This window comes from Neolamprologus brichardi, chromosome 18 (assembly GCF_056152115.1).
Source record: "Neolamprologus brichardi isolate AB-2024 chromosome 18, ASM5615211v1, whole genome shotgun sequence".
Taxonomy (NCBI): domain Eukaryota; kingdom Metazoa; phylum Chordata; class Actinopteri; order Cichliformes; family Cichlidae; genus Neolamprologus; species Neolamprologus brichardi.
In genome coordinates this window covers 10,219,030-10,242,762 of record NC_142121.1, presented here as the reverse complement: position 1 = coordinate 10,242,762, position 23,733 = coordinate 10,219,030, and the positions used below count along the sequence as shown (strand labels likewise).

At 41.3% G+C, this 23,733-nt stretch overlaps 1 protein-coding gene across 6 annotated transcripts in view; it reads right to left on the bottom strand.

Moving 5' to 3' along the window:
• Nucleotides 1-489: 489 nt before the first annotated feature.
• The window catches only part of pard3ab (par-3 family cell polarity regulator alpha, b), a 259,593-nt gene continuing 236,349 nt past the window's right edge, over nt 490-23,733 (bottom strand). For all 6 annotated transcript variants that reach the window (XM_087832646.1, XM_087832647.1, XM_087832651.1 and 3 more), the window contains 3 exons: nt 18,237-18,360; nt 11,262-11,404; nt 490-4,337 (listed from right to left, as the gene is read on the bottom strand). In XM_087832646.1, the coding sequence (XP_087688772.1) occupies nt 3,944-4,337; nt 11,262-11,404; nt 18,237-18,360 (661 nt within the window). In that variant the 3' untranslated portion in view covers nt 490-3,943. The remainder of the gene's footprint in view (nt 4,338-11,261; nt 11,405-18,236; nt 18,361-23,733) is intronic.

The window sequence follows — 23,733 nt, the reverse complement described above, 5'->3', positions numbered from 1 at the left end:
ACATGCAGGCTGTTGTCTTAAGCAACATTAATTGTATTTAGTTAGGATGTCACCTTTGGCCTGAAGAACAAAAACAGTAGCAGGGAGCTGCTCGACAGGTCCCCTGTGAGTCACAGTGGGAATAAAGTTGGACTTAATAACAGGAAACGCGGTGGTGTTTTGGGAGATTATCTCATTGTATTCACCAGGTCGGTTACACGGGGGGAAACGGCGCCGTTACCCACTAGCCAAATGTTTGTTTCAGTTATGTTTGTACATCAACTGCTACACCATTTCCCCCCACGGGAATGAATGATTTCATCATGTTATCTCCTCGTTATCCATCAAACTCTCTCAGTTTGTCTTTCTGAAAAAGACATCAGCCCTGACAGGTTTGACATCTGACTGCAGAGTCCCTCGTGGTTAATTGACGACACGTCTGATCAGGGTTCAGAGTCGGGGCTGAGAAGAAAAGCCAGGGAGGGGGAGCGAGACAGAGGCAAGGCGAGGTTGGAAACAGGATGGAACAGCCTTCTGTTTTATTCTAAATTTGATATGTACAGGAAGAAGTGGCTGCATACATTTCTTAATAGATCATGTAAAAGTTTTCTGGAAAAAAAACCCCAACAACAACAAACAACAATTGCACATCAGCATCTAATAACTTCCATTTGTTTTGAGATACTTTAAAACACATCCTGCTGCAGTTTGTTTGAAGGCATATCAAACAGTACAAATACAATGATAACTGTCCGCAAGTGTTGGCTCTTACAAATATTAAAAGAAAAACGTTCAGGAAAGTGTACCCTTAATATGGATTTAACATGTTAAAAATAAAAATCCACTGCAATTTGTGTGCTGCAGTGTCACTGACAGAAAAAAATCACATCATAACCTTCTTTGTGTAACATTTTGTGATATTATCTCAGGCACTTGATATAACAGGAACAGCTGAGCAGCTAAATCCACTGTATTTAGAGCACAGGTCAAATACATCCTTCTAAATATGCTGGTCTGCAATTTGTGTTCACAGCAGGAACCAAACACTTCGCTAAAATAATGTGCGTAATGGAGAATGCTTTTACTCTCATCTGCACAGCTTGTGTCATTTTTTTGGTAAGTTTTTCATCAGCTTCATTCTCAGGTGGGTTTAAAAACCTTCAAACTGGGAAGACGCCCCCTCCCCAAAAAATCAGTTTCTATCATTGCACCCATGCACACAGAAATATGTGTGCGCTGAACAATATTGCTAAGTTTCAACCTGGAACAATGCCACTAAAGGTTCAATTTTACTTCATCTCATTCATTACCCTTACCAGGCCTGCATCTATCCCAGCAAGGGTCTTCGTTAACCAGCAGGAGATCATGTTTATCATGCAGCTTCCCTCTGCATATGGAGATGGTGTGGGAGTGAAGGGTGATTATGCACTGCCCGTTTGTTCTCTGTAGCTTTTTCTGTATTTCCCTTTTGTTTAAAATTTGACCCCTGCCCCGTTTCATTTGTTAGCTCGGAGGCAGACACAATCACGTCACAAACATTAGCGCTGTCAAAGAAAGACGAGCGCCGACTAAGAGGTTGCCACCTACGGCAGCAATTATAATAGTGGGCTGGTGGCAGTATTTATTTATTTTTTAAAAAGTATGTGTCATCGATGCCCAAGCGTTTTTTCCCAGTACACCTACAACAGCTGTTTTCAATCAGCAGCTGCAGAGTTGGGCCAGAATGGAAATTTTTATCTAGTCTTGCAGATATTTCTTGTTTAATTTGTTCCGATTTGTTTTTTTTTAAAAGTTCTGTTTCCTCATTAAATGGAGACCAACAACAACAACAACAAAAGAAATAGAGAAAAAAGTCCTTCTCAAGGCTGTCACAGCAAAAACCTACGAAACCAGTTCATTTTGAACAGAATCAGTGGGTTTGCCAGGAGGGCCGACGTAAATCTGTGTGCAACCTTTTCATTTTCATAACAATCTTCCTTCAATTTTAAGCGGAGCCATTGGGAGAAAAGGGGAGGGAGACATTTGAATAAATCAAACGTAAATAGTTAGCTAACAATAGACAGTTCGACAGCAAGCAAAATAAACTGAAGCGCTATTGTGACTAGTGTGCGTTAGCATTATTCCAGCTTGAAGATTGCTGTGGAATCTTCACCTGTGTCACACAAAACCCCTGCTGCCCGGAAAAGCCACTTCCATGGGAACTCCATGCAGGGCGAACGGCCAGATGACCCTCTCACCTTGCATAATGATTAATGAAAGCCTGTTTGTTTACTTGTGAGCCTGTGGAAAGATTCCATGTTTGTACCAGCTGCACAGAGAAAGAGGTGGTAAACACAAAGTTAGCATAACCCACTAAGCCTAATTGCCATATTAAGGGAAACATTTCAGGATGGTTAAAAGGGAGTTAATTTAAAAATGTTCTAAACGTTTGTTTGGAAAGAAAGGCTTCTTTTGTTCTTCTATTGTCGAGAGAAAAGTCCTAATTCATCGACTTATGGCAGCAAAAGCAAACTCAGAACTAGACACTGCAAAATGTGGGCCAGTAAATAAGCTGTTGTGTCATTTTGTTCTGCCCTGTAAAAGCTTTTGGCATTCAGATTATCTACTGACTGATGCTTTTTTAAAAGTATGATAGCCCGTTTACCTGTTCCCTCTTTTTAAATTATTATGGAGAATGGGGCTGACTAAATGCTAACAACTGCAAAAATAAAATACAAAAAGCAATTATAGCAATTGAAAGCAATTAACTCCCAAGGACAGTTTTGCCTTTTGTTAAAACTGGGAAAAAGCTCCAGCTAATCTCACACTCGGAGGCTCGTTGTCTCTCTTCCCATCTTTATTCTGTCTTTTTTTTTTTTTTGGCTTTTATTCCACTCTTTATGTCAGAAGCCGGGCCCTCTGTCGATGCCTCCGGTGGCAGCGTTCTTTGGCTCTGGCAGGCAGCAGGTGGCTTGTGATGAAAAATTCAGTGCAGAGCCTGACTCGGGAGACGAGGAGGAGGAGGGTGGCACCGTGTAGCAGGAGGAAGAGTAAGGGGAAGCGAAGGTGTGAGATGTGCAAAGAAGGGAGAGCAGGGGAGCAGAGGATAAAGGTAGGGGTGTTGAGGTAGAAAAAGAAAATAGGAGCGTAATGAACAGGGAGAAGACGAGAACAACGCAGAGAGGATGAGGGCTCCAGACAGACAGGCGGGCGGGCCGGCGAGTCAAGCCCGGAGCCAAGCAGAGCGGCCAGGCAGAGGATCAGAGCTGTCTCCCCTCTCTGCCTGAGCCTCCTCCATGAAGATAACACAAAATATGAATCATTTATGAGGGGGTCTTTTTTATTAATAACACACACAATGCGCCCCGCTTTCTTTCACACACTCTGCCTTGTTTTCTGTGCTCCCTGTGGAGTACTGCGCGAGGTGTGTTGCTGTGGAGAGACGACTAAAAGTGGAGAAAACAGAATGCTGATAAACACCGGCAGCATCTGTCGGGGCTGAACGTGACAGGTGGGCAGAGTCATCCGCGGGACACATTCTTGATAGTGAAACATGTACCTTGTCACATGCCCACATGCAAAACCCACACAGAAACTTGCGCCTCCCCGTGGGCTCAAAAAGGCGCCCACTCACTTGCCTGTCTGCCCATTTGATTGTCAGTACACGACGATGCCAGATCTCGATGAATCAGAGTCCTGGACGACTGCGAACAAGCTTCGTGTCCGTGAATGCAGAGAAGGCACTGTTTGTAGGAGGGTGAATGACTGACTAGTATAGGTCATCCTCGCAGCGGAGGACTGAACACAAACACCCACATACCGAGTACACTTCACAACTGTTTACCTATAAGCTCACTGCTAAACTATAAGACCTCTAGGTTGTCCCCTGTCAAGATTCATAGTGTCTATTTTTCTTTCTTCAGAACAATCCCCTTGGCTCTAATCGTTTCGTTTGGCTCTTCATCAACCAGTCCAATGATGCTCTTCAAGAATAAAAAAGTCTTCCTTTCTCAGAACCCAATCTATTAAGCCTCGCTAGCTGTGAAGGCGAAGGTGGCACGTCGTGTCGGTACGGCCCTTTAGGAGAGGCGGGGTCTTTCAGATGTGCCGTGTACCCCTCATAGCTGCTGTTGCCAGCACTTTCCTGCATTAATTTCCCTTTGGCTTCTTGTTCTCTGCGTCTCTGCTCCTGCCTCAAGAGCTCCTGGGCCTCCAGAAGGACTCTGGCATTGACACCGCCTCCACCTGGATAGCCGTTCCTGGAGCCCTGGTAGCTGGAGTACCTGGGGTTGTCCTTAGCAGTCTGGAACCCTTCACCAGGTGGGTACGCCTTATCCCAAGAGTCTTGGGAGATGGTGCTAGGGTTCTTCCTGGGTTGCCTGAAGTACAAAGAAAAATACAGGAAGGGTAAATGTGAAACCGCTTTTGACATATTCATAAATAATTAACTCTACGTTGTTTTTATCACCTGATTTTCACTCCCTATTTAGTTAATCACACCATCAGTAATCTGGAAATAGGGCTGGGCGATATCACCCAAAATTCATATCTCGATATTTTTTAGCTGGATGGCGATATAAGATATATATCTCGATATTTTTTTTAAAGCCATAAGTTAAGAACAAAAAGAAAGTTCTTAGTCACACTGTGTTCCAGATGACACACAGGCATTTTTATTTACATACAGCATAGAGTTACATGAAGAAATTACTCAAAAATAAATTATGAGCATTTATTAAATAATAATGCTCCATAAATAAAAGAAAACAATGTTTTTGTGCATAACAAAAAGCTCACAATTGTGCAGTCAAAATGTAAACTAACACACGCTGAGCATAATAACAAAGACAGATTTCCCAGCTGCTCTGTTCCCAACTTCTACTGCGTGACTAACAGCCTTGAGTTTGAAATCCTCTTTATGGCCCTTAAACACACACAATACGGTAATATTACGTTGAAGCACAGTACGTATCACTCATTGACTGTAGAAAACAGTCAATGGTATCACTCCGCGAGGCTCCAGACTACGGTAGCCGTAATGCTCCAACAATCCATCAAGCGCTGCAACTCCGTAGCTTACCAAAGTCGTACTAAAATATTTTTTTGACAGATTGCTGAGCGCTGTGTACCACCTAAAATCGGTTCGCGGTCAGTAAGCACAACCAGAATTCATACATAAGGCGCGCTGTCAACTTTTGAGAAAATGAAAGGATTTTAGGCTGTGCAGCGCCTGTGGGCTGCATGTCGTTAGCGTGGTTAGCTCGTTAGCGCAGTTAGCTCACTAACACGTTGACGCCGTCCAGCCCCACAACTCGCTAACGGAGATTTGCCGTGTCCATCTTGTCGCTGCCTGCGGGTAAAGGTATGGGGAGGAGGGGGAGTTGTGTTGCACAGAGACAAAAGTGGACGAAAGAGAGGCAAACTTGTGGCTCCACAGGTATAATTATAACGTAACATAGACTATATCGATATAAAGGATATTGTCACATCTTATATCTCGTATGAAAATATATCGATATTTTTTAAAAACTCGATATATCACCCAGCCCTATCTGGAAACCTATCAGTTTCCAGTCCTTGCCTTTGGATATCCTGGCTGTGACTTCCTGTTACATTGTCCTAGGATGATAGCTGACAGTTTCGATAGAGATTTTTGGCACGTGCGATCCCTATTTTGTTCAAGAACCGTTTACCTGCAAGTACCCAAAGCCTCCTCTCCTCTTCAGTCAAAGCTTTCTTGTCTATAGAGTCAAGATATTCATATGCACAATCTGTTTTTAGGGATCATGCCACATGTGGTTATTTTCTGAATATATTTGCCTACAAACTGACTTCATCAGTTTTAGCAAATGCTGCAATTCATAGTGTAGGTTTGATAACATAGAAAGGGAAGCACTTTTGAAGCTGAGTGTAAAATATCACCAGTCTTATGTCAAAGTCAGCTTTTTTTAAGCTTTTCCTCTCTGGTTCTTCTTCAGAGGGACTACAAAGCGACGTTTAAAGCTCTGGAAAAATCAAGAGCGTTAGGTGAGATATTTTTTGTACAATGACTCGAAATTATGTCACGAGTAGGGATGGGTATCAAAAACCGGTTCTTGTTGAGAACCGGTTCCTACTGTTTCAATTCCTTGGAATCGTTTGCCATTTTTGCAAACTATTCCCTTATCGATTCCAGTCGCCCCGAATGACGTCACCACGTTGCGGAGCGTCATTTACCTGGCAGGAAACGTGGCGGCTCAAACGCTCAAAAGTTTGGTTATACTTTACGAGAACGGATGACAACAGGGCAACTTGCAATACTTGCAAAGTAGATATTTCATTTAAGGGAGGAAACACTATGAATGTGCAAAAGCATTTGCTCACAAAACACGCGATGACCTTAAATGAATGTCGTGTTTTTAATTCCGCTCCGGACTCGTGAATCTCAACCCAGCAGCAGCGGTAACGTTTGCACGTCCTCTCCCGTTAATGCGGCAGGTAAACAATCAACTAACAGTGCATATTATGTTAGCGCGATCTGCCTTATTACAAAACCTGCCATTACTGTGCATTTAGGTGACCATGATGAGAGAGACAGAGTCTGGCTCAGATGCTGGCAGTTCTTGCTGCAGTCTACCAGTAGCGTCTTCTTTCTGGCCAGGATAGACTAATGTCACCGAGCAGTGACTAAGTTTGTGGTCAAAGGCTGCCACAGCAGATGCCCCCGATTTTCGGTAAGTGAATGTGTTTAATTGTAGGCAGGGACATTACTGGATATTCTTGTGCAATTGCTACAGAATAATTTATGTTATACTTTGTTATTGCTACAGAAGAATATTTATTTTATTGTTTTACATTTACAATTTTTTTTCCCGGGGACCCTGTGACACCCCATTGAAGAGCTATAGGCTGGATCTCTTAAGATCTCACTGTTGGGTTTGTAAGGCCATGTTACTCCTAAATTTCTATCTTGTTCAAAGAGAAGATATAAAACAAAGTTCTAAGCTAATCGACCTTAGTGTTCTCCTTTTTTAAAAATAAGAATCGATAAAGAATCGAATCGTTAAACAGAATCAAAAAAGGAATCGGAATCGTGAAAATCTTATCAATACCCATCCCTACTCACGAGGTTTTCAACTGACAGAACTTAGAGAAAGATTTTACCTTCACATAGGTGATGCAAACATAAGCTGTAATGTTGCCATGGAGATCAGCACAGAAAACTCTTTTATTAAGGTGAGATTTAAGGTGGATTTAAGGTGGATTTATCTGTTCTGGGCCATTTGTCTGTCCGCTTACATAAGCAAAGGATTAATTTAGTGTGGATCCTGGATGGGTTTCTTTAAAAATCAAGAAGGGGCTTTGCCACATTATGCTTCTGTCGGTGCCCTTCCAACCATCAACTGACACGGTTGTATTACAACCACTAAATTAACTTGACTGAACTGACACGATGGAACAGATTATTTATTTATTTTTTAAACTGATGTAATAATTACTGACACACCTGAAATTGAATAATTTGACTATTTATTTGAGGTAAAATGAACAAAAACGAATTTTGGGTTTATTAACAACCGAACCTGTTACCTCCAGACAAAGCACTAGTGTTTGGATTATTTTTCTGTTGTTGAGGAAAAAAAACGATAGTGTCAGTAGCACAGGAGCCAAAACATCATATTCAATGAAAATGAGGCACCATTAGAGCCTCACAAACTGCCTCTGGGCAACTATCAACCCACAGCGACAACATACAGGGATACCTAACCATGTCAGAGTCTCCTTCCAGCACATTGGGCCCACGTTGAGACGGACTGAAACAGCCATTGGATCTGACAGACAGTAATAGCAGAGCATTGGATCTGACAGACACAAATAGCAGACCTTTTGCAGCTAGAAAAATGAGGCGACCATCTTGTCCCCTATGGATTCATACGGGCTGATACGCAACACCTGACACAACAGTCTTAAAGGTGATTCTGGGGGACTGCCCTGGCCTTTACAAGAAAGATCGACAGACAGAGGGGGGTGGGGGCGTCCAGATGTGTGACATCACCTCTCATTTCTGCTTGGCTAGCCTCTTTGTGGCAGCCTTGTCTTTGTGTGTGTTTGTGAGCCTATACGATATGCATGAGTATTCTAACAGCTCCACCCGTTTATCCCGAGGGCAAAACGGGAGCAAGACACATAGAAGACGGCGACACACAAAAACATCAATGGGCATTTGACTGTGAGCCATGCATAATTAGCAGGTTTATCAGCCAGCTGTGAAGAAATCGTATTATTCCTGTGTTTGGATTTCAGTAGGAAGAGGAGGGAAAAAAATCCTTAATGAGAACAAAAAAAGACCTTTTGTTTTTATTCAACGGGGATTGAATGCGATTGGGAATGGATACGCTCCTCGATCGGCAAGATAGGAGTATATAGCCCAGGTTTATTCTTGCACACGCCTGAGCGCTTCCAATTTTCAGAGACAGGCGTCCCCGGGATCTGATTTCATTTCATATTGTTGACAAAGAGGCCAAAGCCGGTCTGCCTCCCTGCTGAGAAATGCAAACCAGGATCACCGCCTCAGTCTTATGCTGTGCCAAGAGGGAGCGTGTACATGTGTGGTAAATACAGAAAGATGTATACCGTTCTGTATTCCACTCATGCACACAGTGGAGCGTGAAGAAAGAGAGGGAAGAGGTGACAGAGTGAGACTGACAGAGAAAAGGGGAGATGGGGCAGGGGTGTCATGACATGTGGTTGCGACACCCACGCATGCACGCACAAGTAAAACCAAATGCCAGCTGTTGCAGCCAGCCTGTGGCGTTCCGAAATGGCATTACTTTGGCTCACAGATCAATGGTGCTGATCTGTGATAAAGATCCCATTGCCCATCATTATTTCCAGTGGTGGCCGTTTATTTTCATTCATGCCTCCTTGTTTAGGAAAGGGTCTCATCCAGAAGAGATCTGGCCTTTGCCGAGAATAAACGCTGTTTTTATGGAATGATACTGTTATTAAAAAATAAATAAAAAGCTATGCTCATCCACTTGACGCTCATCAGAGCCGTGACCTTCCAAATGGAAAATGTAAAGCCTCTGACTCCAAAGGATGTTATGCTTCTCAGTCAAACAATACTTAGTGTTCTGGAGAAACTGCAGCCGTGTTTATCCAAACAGAGCAGTTTATTAATGGAATTAGTGTAAAAGTGAGGGTATGCAGCCACAGGATGTTGCCTCTGACCGCTGGAGCGCAACGGTGGTTCATTAATTTTTCAGCAAAGCTGCCTGCAATATTTATCAAGGAAGGGATTTATGTTGATAACAGTGGATTAGAGTACTACGGTGAAGTAAGAGAAGATAATGTATTAAATTGTTGTATATGTACGGTAAGTGCGAGGCGACACGCACCAGGATGTGTCTGCTTAAACATAGTTGGCCTTAAAATGAGTTTGAAGGAGACATTACACAGATGGCTTCAGGAAAGGCGACGGTAGCTGTGAACAATGTTTTCCTTCTGGACTTTTCATGCTTAAAGTGAAGAATTTAAAAATATCTATAATAGGGTACTTCTATGATTTTAAATTAACTTCAAATCTATGATTATAATCTCATTATGAGGTGTCATTATTACTTAACAGGTTTTTTTTTCTTTTTTGAAAACAATACTGAGGAAGAGAAATGATTATTTTTATTTCCTGACTTTCCAAGCGCTTTAGCGTTTTTAGAGGGGCTCATTCTTACTCTACATATGATACAAATATGTAAATATATGTAATCTGTTCAGGGATGCTGGAAATTAGGGGTGGGTTTTTAGAATCGATTTATCGATTAAAATCGATTCTGGCTTGGATAATGTAAAATCGATTCATTAAAATCCTGAATCGATTTTTTAATATAAATTTATTTTGCCCGAAAAGCCAGAATCTCTGGTGAAATCTCACAAAATTTCAACAACCACCAAACAGCTAAGACAGTAAATGAGAGCAGGAACATGGATTCTGCACAAAGACAAAACCCGCGGATCAGAATCAGATGTCGCCTTTCTCACAGTCGGGGCTGAAAGCCGACAGCTCGCTGATTCTGATCTGTCGGCAGGTCCGCCCTTTATGCGCGGATTCTAAAGCTGTTAGTTTTATCTCTCTCCAAACAATATTGACCGAACCAGCAGCAAAAGAAGATCCAAACTACGCTTCACATAAACATCGTCATGTATTCACTCTGACTTTTGCTGTTTTGTTTCGACCACGATGCACAGCTCTCTCTCTTTCCCTCTCTGTATTTCAAGAACAGTTTCCCATCTATAAATCTGTTTTCTTCATTATTCGCTTGCTTGTTATGCACAAATCTACCGTTGTTTACAGCACTGTTGGCCGATGTTTTTTTTTCCTTTTACTTACTTCTGAAAAGAAAACCTAATTTCTGCCGTTCAATACTGAACAAATGTAAACTTTTTGAAATTATGCAAAATGCAAAACACTTAGCCGTGTCTCTAATAAAACTGCTGTAACTTCAGAGGTAATGTTCATGTGTTGGTTATCATCTTCAGCTACTTTGACACAAAGGCATCTGCTGTGATGCTCACACCTTTGATAAAGTCTTGCGTGTGTCAGCTTCCTTTTTATAGCTACAAAAATATGTAAATGTACTGATCTGAATTATAATATTTCTGGCTGTCAAAATTTCCGAGATTCAAATCGAATTGAATCGAATCGTGGATCGAATCGATTCTAGAAATCAGTGACGATACCCAGCCCTACTGGAAATGCTAAACATTTCACCAAAATCAACCCTTAACTCACACCAAAAGCATTAAAGCAATAACCAAAACTTCTCAAATTTAGAAAAAAAAGAATAGAGGAAAAAAAAACCCACCCACACCCGAGCACACTTCCTGGAACAAGAGACGCGCATCTCATGCAGATCAAAGGGAATTACATTAAGGGAGAGGAAAGCAATCATGTCATATCTTTGGAAGAGGGTAACATGATCTGTCCATCCTGACACTGAGAGTGTGTGTGTGCAGCTTTGTGGTCTGAAGCCGACCAGCTTTGACCCTTTTTCTTACTCAGATGGTTTATATATGTATGTATAAATTTAATCTGCCTTCACTACTGTCACTGGGCCATTACGATGAATCAGACGTAATCAGACAGGCGTGTACACGAACACGCACACGTAAAATCCATTACACCGGATTACAGATCAAACAATCGCAAACTCCAGGACACTTTTCAAATTAGACAGACGCACAAAAATCTCTTGGTACATATCGATTGTTGAACAGAAATAAACATCTAACACAATCGTGTCAAGTTCTACATCCGTCAATCTTACCGTGGCAGGGAGCTGTACTGTCGCTGCGCCTGGGTGAACGAGTCTCTCTCCTCCTGCCTCTGTCTTTGCATCTGCACCTCGACCGACACCGAGTGACGGCCTGGCTGGCTGTACCCGCCTGGACCGTTGCTGCTGGTGTTTGACTGAAAACATGAGAGCGGCAGCTCAGTTAGAGCGCAGAACACAATCACCGCGCATATAATCAGAGACATCCTTTAGTTTTCTAGCTGCTACACTTTGATGCCAATCCACAGGAGATACTAACTAATGAAAATCACAGAAAAAGTTAAAAAATATTGCATAGAAATCAAAAATATTTTGCTGATCTCAATGCAAAACATTATGTATAGAATGCAAAAGTCTTGAACCAGCCCTCATTTCTTTATATTTTGCTTCCAAAGGGCCACACGTTCTTGTAATCTTTGTGGTCTTGAGCCAATGGTTCTTCCGGCTTTCTGAAGGTCTTTCAAAGTCTTTCTCTGGACTTTGGCTGCTTTTCCCCTCATTTTCAATCCAGTCCTTGTATCTGAAGTCACTCAATACTTATCTATCAATCATTCAAGCACCTTAAAAAGGCACCCAACTCGAGGGACGGGCCGGTGTTTGGTCTACACATAACAGACAATTTAGCAAAGCTGATTAAATTCTTTAGCTGAATGTGTAAAAAACTGCTAAAGATGACACTATTTCACTGTGTGGAGTGTGTTCTTGAAAATAATTGAGGAAACTGATAAGTAGAGGACAAAAGAAGAAGGGGTAAGTCTAAAACACTACCTAGAGTAGATGAGCAGTATCTGAAAGTCACGTCCTTAAGAAAATGGGGCGGGGGAGAGATCCAGCAAAGACCTGACACAGGACCTGATAGATGCATCCTGGCCCTTCATCCATCTACTGTTCACTGAAGCCTCATCAGAAATAGTCTCAGTGGAAGGGTGGCTGTCAAGAAGCCATTCTTAAGGAAGGAAAATGGGGGGGAAAGGCTGAGGTATGCCAAATTATACAAGAACTGGACTGACAATCTTATGGAGGAGGTCAGGAGAGGCCGAACAGTGTCTGTGTGTAAAATACACTGGAGCCTCGTCACAGTTTGGAGCTGCATTTTAACCAGTAGTGTTGGCGATTGCAGTACCATCTAGAAGAGGGGTTGGAAACTCCAAGCCTCAAGGGCCGGTGTCCTGCAGGTTTTAGATGCCACCCTGGGTCAGCACACCTGAATCAAATGATTAGTTCATTACCAGGCATCAGGAGAACTTCAGGACATGCTGAGGAGGTAATTTAGCCATTTAAATCAGTTGTGTTGGCCCAAGGACACATCTAAAACCTGTAGATCTGGAGTTCCCCCACCCCTGATCAAGAAAGTCTCTGATTCAGCATGTCACTGATGCCAAACACCAGTCATGGATTGGCCTCCCCAAACCCCGGACCTCAACATTACTGAAGTCTGCGTATCATCTGGACTGAGAAAAGAACCAAAGGCAGCCAACATCCAAGAAAAAGCTTTGAAGGTCCTTCAAGAAGCCTGGAAAACTATTCCTGAAGACTATTCAAAGAAATTAGGTGATCATGCCAAATATTGCTACAATTGTACCAACTCTATGTTTGCCTTCAATACTACATTTTAATTTGTGATTGTACATATTTCATTTAATTAGTGACGGCTGCCCATTTCCTAGCAAAATATAAAGAAACGAGTGGTGGCTTGAGACTTTTGCACCATATTGTAACTAATAAAGACATTTTGTTTATGTACTATAATTAGATAATCCACAGATTTTAAAGTTTGGTAAGAAAAACTTACAGAATTCAGAGCTATTCTGCTGATCTCAGTGCAGGACACTAACTGCAAATGTGTCATAAGTAACAGAACTGTTTCTTCTCAGATTAGTTATTGACACAATCAACCTGTATCAAAGTGTTTTGAAATATAAATAGCTAAAATGTCTTATCACCTTCCGTATCACCCTTTGTGGCTCTAACATGAGCAAAAGTGCTGCAGGAAATGTCCTTGCGACAAAGCAAAATTGTCAGTAACGATGTGTTGATCAGAGCGCTCCTTGTACTCATAAAAGCTAATATGACTCTGGGACTTGTGGGAGTTTTACGCTCCCAGTGTTAAATAAATACTGATGACTTTTTTGTGTCCCGTTAAATATTTATGGGGCTGAAGAGCCTCAAGGAATGCAATAAAGACTAACATGCCAACATGTAAAGTGAGAAGAATTTTGTTATTTATGTGAACTGATAATCACTGGAAACTCAAACTATACACATCAAATACACATGCATGGCACATGTATATACAGCTGTGGCTAGGCTACAAAATTGTGGTGAATTTCATGCTGTTAATATGCAAAATCCTTAAAGAAACAAAAGATTTTTTTTAGTTTTATTGATAGGCCTCTAATAAATTAGTGTGGCGAAAACACCACATTGCCTGTATAATAGCACACATCAATACATATTTTTATGAAAATGGCGTTTTGTTCTGAAAACTAAACTGCCACCGAGTTATATTTGCACGGACATCTTGACTTAAAATAGAGAAAAGAACACACGATCCCCTCGGTACAAATTCAAAGCATGAAAATCACCACAACTTGGAGTTCGAGTTTCCTCACAGTAGCCCAATAAAACTAGCAGCCATCCCTGACACAAGATACCCTCGCAAAATCTCCCCATCGCACCCCTCCGCCCGCCCAAGCCCAAACCGCAGACACTTACCAGCAGTTAGTGGGGCAGACACACCCTGAGCTCGTCTCTTCTCAGGTCAAAATGAAGGTGAGTCACACAGACAGACAGGGAGGGAAGGTGATGTGAGAGAGGAGGGGGGAGCCATGCTGGAGACTCAGAAGGGTTACACAATGAGATGTGATGGATGTTAGTGGGTGTTAATGAAAAAGACAACACCTGACATCGTGACAGTCCTCCCCATACATGAACGCCTCCTGCGTTCCTGTTATCGGGCTGTGGTAGGTATGTGCACTCAGACACAGACAGCTGAGATCAATTTAAATTTTATGGTAGCAAATAGTTCGTGACTGCATACAACGGCGTGGTTCAGATATGCACATACACATTTTTACTGCTAAACTGTGAGAATTTCTTAGCCCAAAAGAGGTTGACTATATTGAAACAAATGCCTTCATATTACTTGTTGCCCCGGCATGCCTACAAAGAAAAGTATCAACATCTGTTCCCTAGTAGCGATACTTACAGGCAGGGGGAAGAAATAACCCTGACATTAGGGCCTTGCAATTCCTCTCCATTTTTTCTTGGAGAGATATATGTCCTAAGCTGCTGCAGTTCAAACAGGGATAATGGCACGCATTATGATACACCGTCTCCTTAAAAGCACTCACCAAAAGAGACGTAGCAGTTGCAAACTTGTGATAGAAGCTCAAATCTTGCATATTTTTGCATGTCGGCCCATGCTAATTTGCCTAGGAAAGTGCACACACCTGATTAGCGGATATTTCCTCCACTAATTCAGAAGTTGGAAAGGTTGTACCTTTTTAGCCATTCACAATCCGATAAACGCTTCATTTGGAGTATAATTAGCTTTTAACCTTAATCCCCTTTATTGCAACTACAAGCCTAATTCATACCCTTAACCTGATCGTAACCATAACCTAAACATTGTTAAAATATGCAAGGGCAGAGCAGATCATACTGGACCTCACAAAGGCATACACACAAGAATGCATACACACTCTCAGAAACCTCAAGTTTCACCTCGAGGTTCAGCCCACACTTGTACCACAACCCCTCTTCCTGCAATGTTCATTAGCTGTGTGGGTGCAATAACTGTGTGCAGATTAGTTGCAACACAAAGCCAATCTAATTACTTTTATGGCTGTGCAACGTATTGAGAGCCTGGTGGGAGCCGTGTGGACATCAGTTGGTGGGAAGGCCATAAAACGATTAAGAGTGCTAACGAGGCTCGCCTTTATACCAAATGAAGCCGGGGCAATCATCTCTGGCACCGAGTGGCGCTGGATTGTGGTTCGGCTGACAATAAAGGAGGAGTGAGTGCCTATAAAGCCCGTATTCCACATGTGAATTTAAAATGCTCGTAGGAGAAGTTCAGGCTTAACATTTTTTTTTCCCCCACTTGAGAAAAAAGAAAAATCCCTTCAGGGAGTGCTGAATATTCTTGGGAATGTTTTCTCATTCCCAAACACAGTGATTGCAGAGGGGAGTGGAAAATGCCCCGAAGGAGGCCAGATAATAGCAGCATTAAAATGTTACAGTAAAATACAAAAGGCAATATCGTACCATTTCTAAACCCCCAACATCAACTGAATGAACTCCTCAGTTCCCGTAGTGGTATAAATGAGTGCAATAAAGCTCGGCGCGGTGCTGCCGAGAGGGTGAGCATCAGTCATCGTTGATGGAATTAGACCGTTCTACCCACAATCCTCTCCTGCTCCCCAAACTATGGCGAAAAAGGAGGAGAGGGGACCCATCACAAAGAACGGATATATTGACCCAACGCATGTGGCTACATATGGATGGCTAAGAAACAAGTGTTTATTTAGCCATCCATATTTAGAAAATGTATAATTGGGTGGATGAGACACTGTGGTCAATAACTCCCAGTTTAAAGAAGAGAGATAACTGGAACTCATGATCATTCAAACACCAACTAATCTCTGTTTTGCATTAATTTGTACATTATTGTTTCATGAAATAACCAAAAGTATAGTCTTCTTTTTTAGGAGGTGGATAGTACAGCACAAATTTGAAATTTGCAATGGTTAAAAACCAGATTCTCACGATTTATATTTGGCAAGTTTGCTTGAAATTTTTAAAACACTGAGCCAAGTTTTTGTCCATTAATTCAATAAATCTACTCTATTAGTTATTCCAGCACCGAAAACCACTGCTGCCCCTATAAATCTACATATGGTGAACAAAGGCAACTCTATATTCATTTGCATCATACAGCATTACAATTTTCTACTATAAAAAAAGAAAAAAAGAGCAGTAGCAAATGGCACCATCTCACTGTTCTGGCAAAGACTAAGTGGGGCAGATGTAGGTGAATTTAGAAAAAGGACGGTGGCTCCTTGAGGTTTGCAGCACATCACTCGGATGAAGCAAGAAAACGTAATAAATGCACGGCAGAGGTAATTGAATTTCAAAGAAACGCTCTGCTGTTTTCCATATGGCCCACAAGTATGGCCAGAGCATGAGTCTAACAACATGCAATTACTATAGAAAGCCTGAGAGTGGGCTGCAGTCTGACAAAGTAAAAGGGATTTAACAGGCGGTGGAACTGAAAAGGATTGCTGGGAGAAATCTGTGCTTGTCAGGTTTATTTCCAGACTAATTAAGCTTTAATAATAATACACTTGACACAAAGATTTTTTTCATGTACCAATTTATCGGGTAAAAAAAGAACAAAACATTGTAGCTGATGGAGTATCTAATTTTTATGGGTAACTAACACTACTTTCCATGATTTCGATGGCAATAGAAAGTACATTGCAACTAATATAAAAAAAAATGCTGCAACGGCTCTTTAAACGAGAGCACGCTCAGTAGTTTTTCAGACAAAAGGAGAGATGACCTATGCTCTTCTTTCCCACACGCTGCTGCTTTTCCTGTACAAAGCTGGTTGGAATGTGCACCAGTCCATCTACCCCATTTACACGCAGGACACTGGTTAATACTGCCAAATGCAAAACACTGCTGCACACATTTGTTGGGCTTATTAGTTAGAAAAGAAAGAGCCAGAACACAGAGGATATGGTTCATGAGCTCTCACTTTATCAATTCATTTCAATTATAAGTCACAAGGGTAAAATTTTCCCATTGCACATCAAACGACTGAGCAAAGTTACAGTGGGAATTTCTAGTTTATACACCAACAATTAAAAAACAAAAAAGTTCATACAGAAATATACAAAAACATTTGTGCGAAAACACCTTGTAGAGGGAAAAACGCTAACAAGGGCGCTCAATGTTATTCCTTATGGACAACACACTGTCTGGTATGGGACAACCCACATTTGTGCTACCTACCACTATTTAAAATTATATGTATTGTGTTATATATCTTAGAATAAGTTGGGAGGGACTGTGTGTTAAAACAAAACAAAATGTGTGTTGTCCCGCACTCAGCGCAAGTATGTGAAGACATTTCAATTATAACACACAGTCTACCAATTACAAAAAAAAGGAATAAAAAAGATGTATAAGGTTTAAAATCTGCTACAGCTGGTTGTTCATTTAACCAGAGTTTTCTACCAGAGTTTATGTAAAACCAAGTACACTTGAGGTGCAGTGCCAGGAAGCAAGAAGGACTCAAATAAATACTAAAAATATGACAAGAGATTGCATCAGCTCAAAAAAACTTTGAAGGCATTCAGATTTTGTTCGCTTATAATTACCCCTTGTTGCTTCAGAATGCACTCGTTATCCTTCTCCTCAGCTAATGCAACTTTGATTTAAAGCAATGTCCGTTAAAAAGCACATAGCTCTCACTTGAAAACTGTAAGAAGGCACGGGTCGAAAAACAGGTGACCCCCTATACAGAGAAACAAAATGGAAATGACCCAAATCCATGAGGTGGTGGGCGGGTCCATGTGGATGACTGACACACAGAAAATGAAGACGATGGATCAGTACAGCAGGTCGTGACAGGTGGGTGGGGTTAGTGATGGTTGTGTCAGGAGGTGTGAGGACTCCTGCATGCAGACGGTGTTAGCGTTAGCACAATTAGCCATGAAGGCTAATGGAGGTTAATGGTAATCCTCAAGTGTAGAGGACCATCAGTCTTGTTCATGGCTGCTAGTAGTGGGGTTAGTGACGGTAAGCACCATTAGCCACAGGTGCAAACACTGTTAGCATTCTCCTCGGGCTAGCACTTGAGTCTCGGCCTGGTAGATAGCGGTCGTTTCTGGACAGTCTTACAGTTTAGCCGTCTTCAGCGGATTTTAGTTACAGGCCCCAGTGATTTTAGACACTCACCCAGGGCTGCTCGAAGCTGTAGGTCCTCCTGCGATCATCTGGGTCGTCCGGGACATTCTGGGCCTGCTGAAACTCTTGCCTCAGCCTCTGTATCCGGTCGTGGTTGCTGGGGGTTAGTCGGTTACTAGGGAGAGAGCAGGGAGAAAAAAAAGAGAGAGGGTGGAGGGAGATGGATGAGTGTGAAAGGTCCATTGTTAACAAGTGACCTGATTCCATCAGCAGGCAGAAATGGCCTGCAGGATGATGTTCTTTAAAGTCCAGCGTGTTTTGTCCATGAATTGATCAAATGCACTGTTGACACTGGCAAAGCACCCGGATTTACTCAACCCAGATAAAATGTAAAAAATGTGATAAAGTGAGGCCGGAGCCAAGAGCGAGCTTACAGCTGAGCCAACAGCAATATGAATCAAACTAATGTGCTTCTGATGTATTATTCAGAACAATGAACAAAGACTAGTGGTGAACGGTGAGTAGTACTCCAACATCCCCACGCCCCCACCCCATCCTTCCCATCGCAGCCTTATATCATTCATCCACTGCGCTGCTATTGTCTTTCGCAGCCCTGTTTACATCCGACAACGCTGCTGTCAGTGTAACTTCCTCATGGTACAACGAGTAAATACACTCACACTGGTCATTCATAATAACTCTACAACTGCAACTATATTAGGAATTACAGAGTCTGAAATGCTATAACACCATGAAGTGTGTAGGATGACGTTTATTAGGAAACAAAAATATTGTTTTGATTTACTTTTACGCTGAAAATCATTTTATACATTATATGTAAAAACTCAAATGTGTAGATAGATAACAAATATGTATATTTAAAAAAATGTTTATTTATTGTCATGTGTTGTATTTATTTCTTGTTCGTTCCTACTATAACAACATTTTATTTTGTATAGTACTTTATTCTACTGTATATAGCATTTTATTCTTGTTGTACAGTATGTTATTCTATTTTATCTTATCCTATTCTATTGTGTTTTCTTAACTTTTACTACTCTTAAACTTGTACTTTCTGCCGTGACCAAAAAATTTCCCAAGTGTGGGACTAATAAAGGTTTATCTGACCTTATTTCTCCTCATAAGTTTTTTTTATATATAAATTGTGTGAAATTTAGATTTTGAAAGTTAGTCCCTTTCACCAACGGTTTGGACCATGCGTCATAAATCAGTCCTAAAATTTAGCTATTTTATTTCCACTGACTTTTCTGCATTTCACCATAAAGGCTTTTGCGTCCTCATGAACACAGAACGGAGAGAAATCTATAGACCTAAATAGAAACGAAGCGACGGGGTAGTGTTAAATTCACATGGCCTCCTACAGAGGAAAGTAATTAACACATTTTCCCTCTCACACAGTGTGAATGAATAGAAGTGTTGGGCTCTAAATGAAGGAGCAGCGGGTGACTGTGACTCTGAGCTTGACTTTTCAACTTTCCAACTTTTGCCAGGAAATTCCTGTGGACTTTGTTATCTCTCAAACTCAAAAGGTCCAGCCTGCAACCTTTTCAGCTTTTTCAAATCTTCCCCTGACTGAAGACCGGGAGCGTTAGGGTCAGCATAAAAAATTCCAAACTGCAACTGGTAAGGGTTATGATTAAACTAAAGTTAAAAAAAACATAAAATGCACACTGTGCATATGCAAAAAAGAAAGAAGAAGAAATCCCAGAGCAGCTGCACATTTAGAATAGACTTAGAATAGCAGTTTGTCTTTATTAGGTCAACGTATGACTCTATGTAGCATAAAATTACTACCTAATTCATTTCATCCATCACAAACAGCCAGAAAGAGAGCTCTAATGGCATAACCTAAAACACAACAGCACCACCAACTTAGCCAGCTATCAACTCCAGACGCACAATAGAAAAGCCAGAGGCGGTCAGCCTTGTTAAAGACCAGGAACCTGCCATATGCAATCCAGCTAATCTCCATGACATGTAACACAGCTGCTTGGCCTTTCTGTAACTCAGCTGAACTGATGTGTGACCTTTTGACTATGGGTCAAGGATTCAATGCCAGCTTTAGCAGAAAGGCTCATATCTAATGTATGTAAACAGATGCCTGTCCAAAACAAAAGAAAGAAAACTTAAAAAAAAATGTAATGTTTGTCAGATGGAAGCTGTTCAGTCTTGCGAGGCTCAACCTTGTAATAAAAAATCGTATCAGCTGATATTACAGAATCCTGCCCGAGAGACTAAAGAAAACAGGAACTCAAATAAAGGGATCAAAGATCTCCAATCTTTGACAAAACGCTGTAAATCAATCAAAGAAAGAGCAACACAACAATACAACTGTACTGCCAAAACACCCCAGAGACCAGGAAGAACAGCAGGCTGAAATTTAGCCTGAGATGAGCTTCATCATCTGGACAGACTCACTCAATATCTGGCACTACTGTATGAGGCTGAAAGGTCACTGTGAGGCTTTGTGGAGTGGAGTGTCTCTGGGACTCAATAAGAGGACTGTGGCTTGCTGACTGGGCTGCCAGCAAAGCTGTTTACGCTGAGATGCACCCTGCCTTTCATGGTCGGGTGTGCCTCCTGAAAAGCTGTCTGTCTCAGCTTTAAGCCTGGCAAGGAAGGAGCTTTGGGAAGATGTAATGTCTGCACTGTGGGCAGACTTTGACGACGCTACTACAATATACCCTAATGCGGCGTGTTCAAGCAGAGGGATTGATCAAAAAGAAGCTTTGAGAATAAAATCCAAACAGTCAAAAGATTATTTTTTTTTTTTAAATCAACTTGTCTTTTTTAAAATCCTTGGCTATAATTTGGGTCAGGAAGTCTATAATCTCTGTGGTAACTTTGACAGATGCTTAAAAAGAAGAAATGTTTGGGGAAAAGGTTTACCGCTGACCCTTAGCAGATATCGATTACGTTGTTTTTAACAGCTTGAAAATACTGACTTTTACTTTTAACTGATCCAGATAATGGAGGCCCCGAGTCCAAACTGTAAGCTTAATGAGCATACGATATTGATTCAATGCATAAATGGTATGACATAAGATTATTCTCTTCAATGTGCTGCGATTAGCTGTTAATTTTGTGTATCACTCTGTTAAGTTTACTGGCAGCAGCAGAGTGACGACTTGGAGTGATGTCATTTCTACTTAGTAAACATTCTTTAGCAAATTACAAAGTGCAGCTTGGAGTGATCATTACCAAAAGACCAGAGTTTGCTGAAGATGCATCAGAATTAACGTTAATTATAGCTCATATAATCTTCTTGGGTTTTTAAAAAAAACAGAAGTAAGCAACCCTGCAGGTTACAAACAAAAATATTGGCACTCGGTAATGCAAAAATACTTCACAAAAACTAAAGCGAGTCAAAGTATTTCACAGAACTGAAACAGATCTTGATGGGCTCTTTGCATCTGTGACTACTTATTCTTGGTGCCCTTTAATGACATTTAGGCCAGGGCAATATGGTTGAAAATTTTTATCACAATATATATTTGAAAATTTGCGATAATGATATAACTGACGATATAATTGACTCGAGACAAAATACACTACAACTCCACAACTTTATTAGTGCAAAAAAAACCAAAAACCAAAAACAACCCATCAATGTATTTTCACTTAAACAAGCAGCTGTTTTTTTATGTGCATTAAAGCTATAGAAAAATGTAACAGTGCAAATTCCTCGCTGACAGTTTAACCAAAAGGCATTTCCAGTGGAAATTGGCCGACATATCCTCAGCATAACCATGTATAATATCCACAAAACTTAAAAAGAGGTTATACACACAATACAGTAACATTATGTTGAAGCACAGCATGTATCACTCCGCGAGGCTTCTGACCACGGTAGCTGTAACGCTCTGACAATCCATCAAGCGGTGCGGCTTCATAGCTTAGCAAAGTCGTACTAAAACATTTGACAGATTTTCGAGCGCCGTGTACGACATAAAATCATTTCCAGGTCAGTAAACACAACCAGAGTTCATACATAAGGCACACGGGATTATAAGGGGCGTTGTCAATTTTCAGAAAAATCAAAGGATTGATTTGAAGTGTGCCTTATTTTCTGAAAAACACGGTAATAACGACGGCCCGCTAGCATGTTCTACCAAAAATAGTGCTTTGTTGTGTATCTGACGGACGAAAGCTAAACCAGTTCCACACCAGTGAAGTTGCAGCATTTTTACAAACCAGTCCTGGTTCATCTGTTTCATTCAACGATCCGATTTCACCCTTCTCATTCTCCGTTGCCGCCATGCTTTTTCCGTCATGTGCGTATGAAAACAATGGCACTGCGCACTACCCATATTCTATCGCGATATTTCATTTTCTTATCATTGCCTAACATTATACCAGCATTACCGTGAATGGTACGATAAGGCCCAGCCCTAGTGACAATGCTGTGGCTAAGGAATACAAATTCAAGATTTAGGTCTTTAATAAACACAATTTATTCTTGAAATCTGGCCTGTGTTGCAGGCAGTCTTTTTGATCTCAGAGCCACAATATGTATGAAAAAAGCAGCCAAGACACTCAAAACAAGAACCCAAACTTTATGAGCAAGATTGATTTAAGGCAGGCATACAAAGCCTTTGCTTCATTTGGCAGGGAAGAGGACTTCCAAACTAATAGGATTAGAAGATATGGGCTGTCACCTCAAAATCCCACATGACTCTGGCACTGCTTTCACAGATCCCAATCAAAGCATGCCAACAGAGAAAGGGAAGGTGCAATGTACAGTAAGTGACAGAGGCAGCTGATAGGCAGCGCTTTAATCCTGCAGATTACAAATGAATGGCCTCATTCACAATGTGCGCTCTTCCCATGTCTTTAACATCCTTCAGACCTACCAGCAACTGTATAGGGGCATAAATTTTACAACCATCGCTTAGAGGACTTGGCAACCTTTAGTGGATCGATGTGCTCTCGAGATGAATGCAAAGCGGCGGGTGTCCGCGCAGTTGAGAGCACTAAAAGAGAAACAACTGGAGAGGACCCCACGGCCCGCAAAGACCATCTGAGCATGTACGGCCTGCTGAAGTTCAGAAGCCTACATGGTGGGAAGATTCAAGTGGATCTTGTGTCTGTTTTGTGACGAGGGCCCTTGTGGTGAGTGGTTACAAGTGGGGTGACCTTGAAGATACAAGAGCAGCATTGTTGGTTCACACTTCAAAGTATTAGATGAATGCATCGCCATGCAAACGAAAACCCCAGCCAAGACTACACAGTGTCTTAAATGTTAGTGCCTTCAATTCGAGCTTACTTCATTACACTCCTTTAACTTAAAGGGCATCTTTTGCCCTTTAAGTTAAATTAACAGTTGCTGACTCAAAAATAAATCTCACCTCCCTTTTAATAACGATAGAATATCACAGAACGCAACCCCTATCTATTTAATTTGGCAAAAATCCTCACTTCATAATAATCAACTTTTTAATTAAAAACACCATCTTAATTAAACATTTAATTAAGCATGGGTAGTCATGGGATTCCCATCTCTGATGTGACTGTTGTACTGACTAGC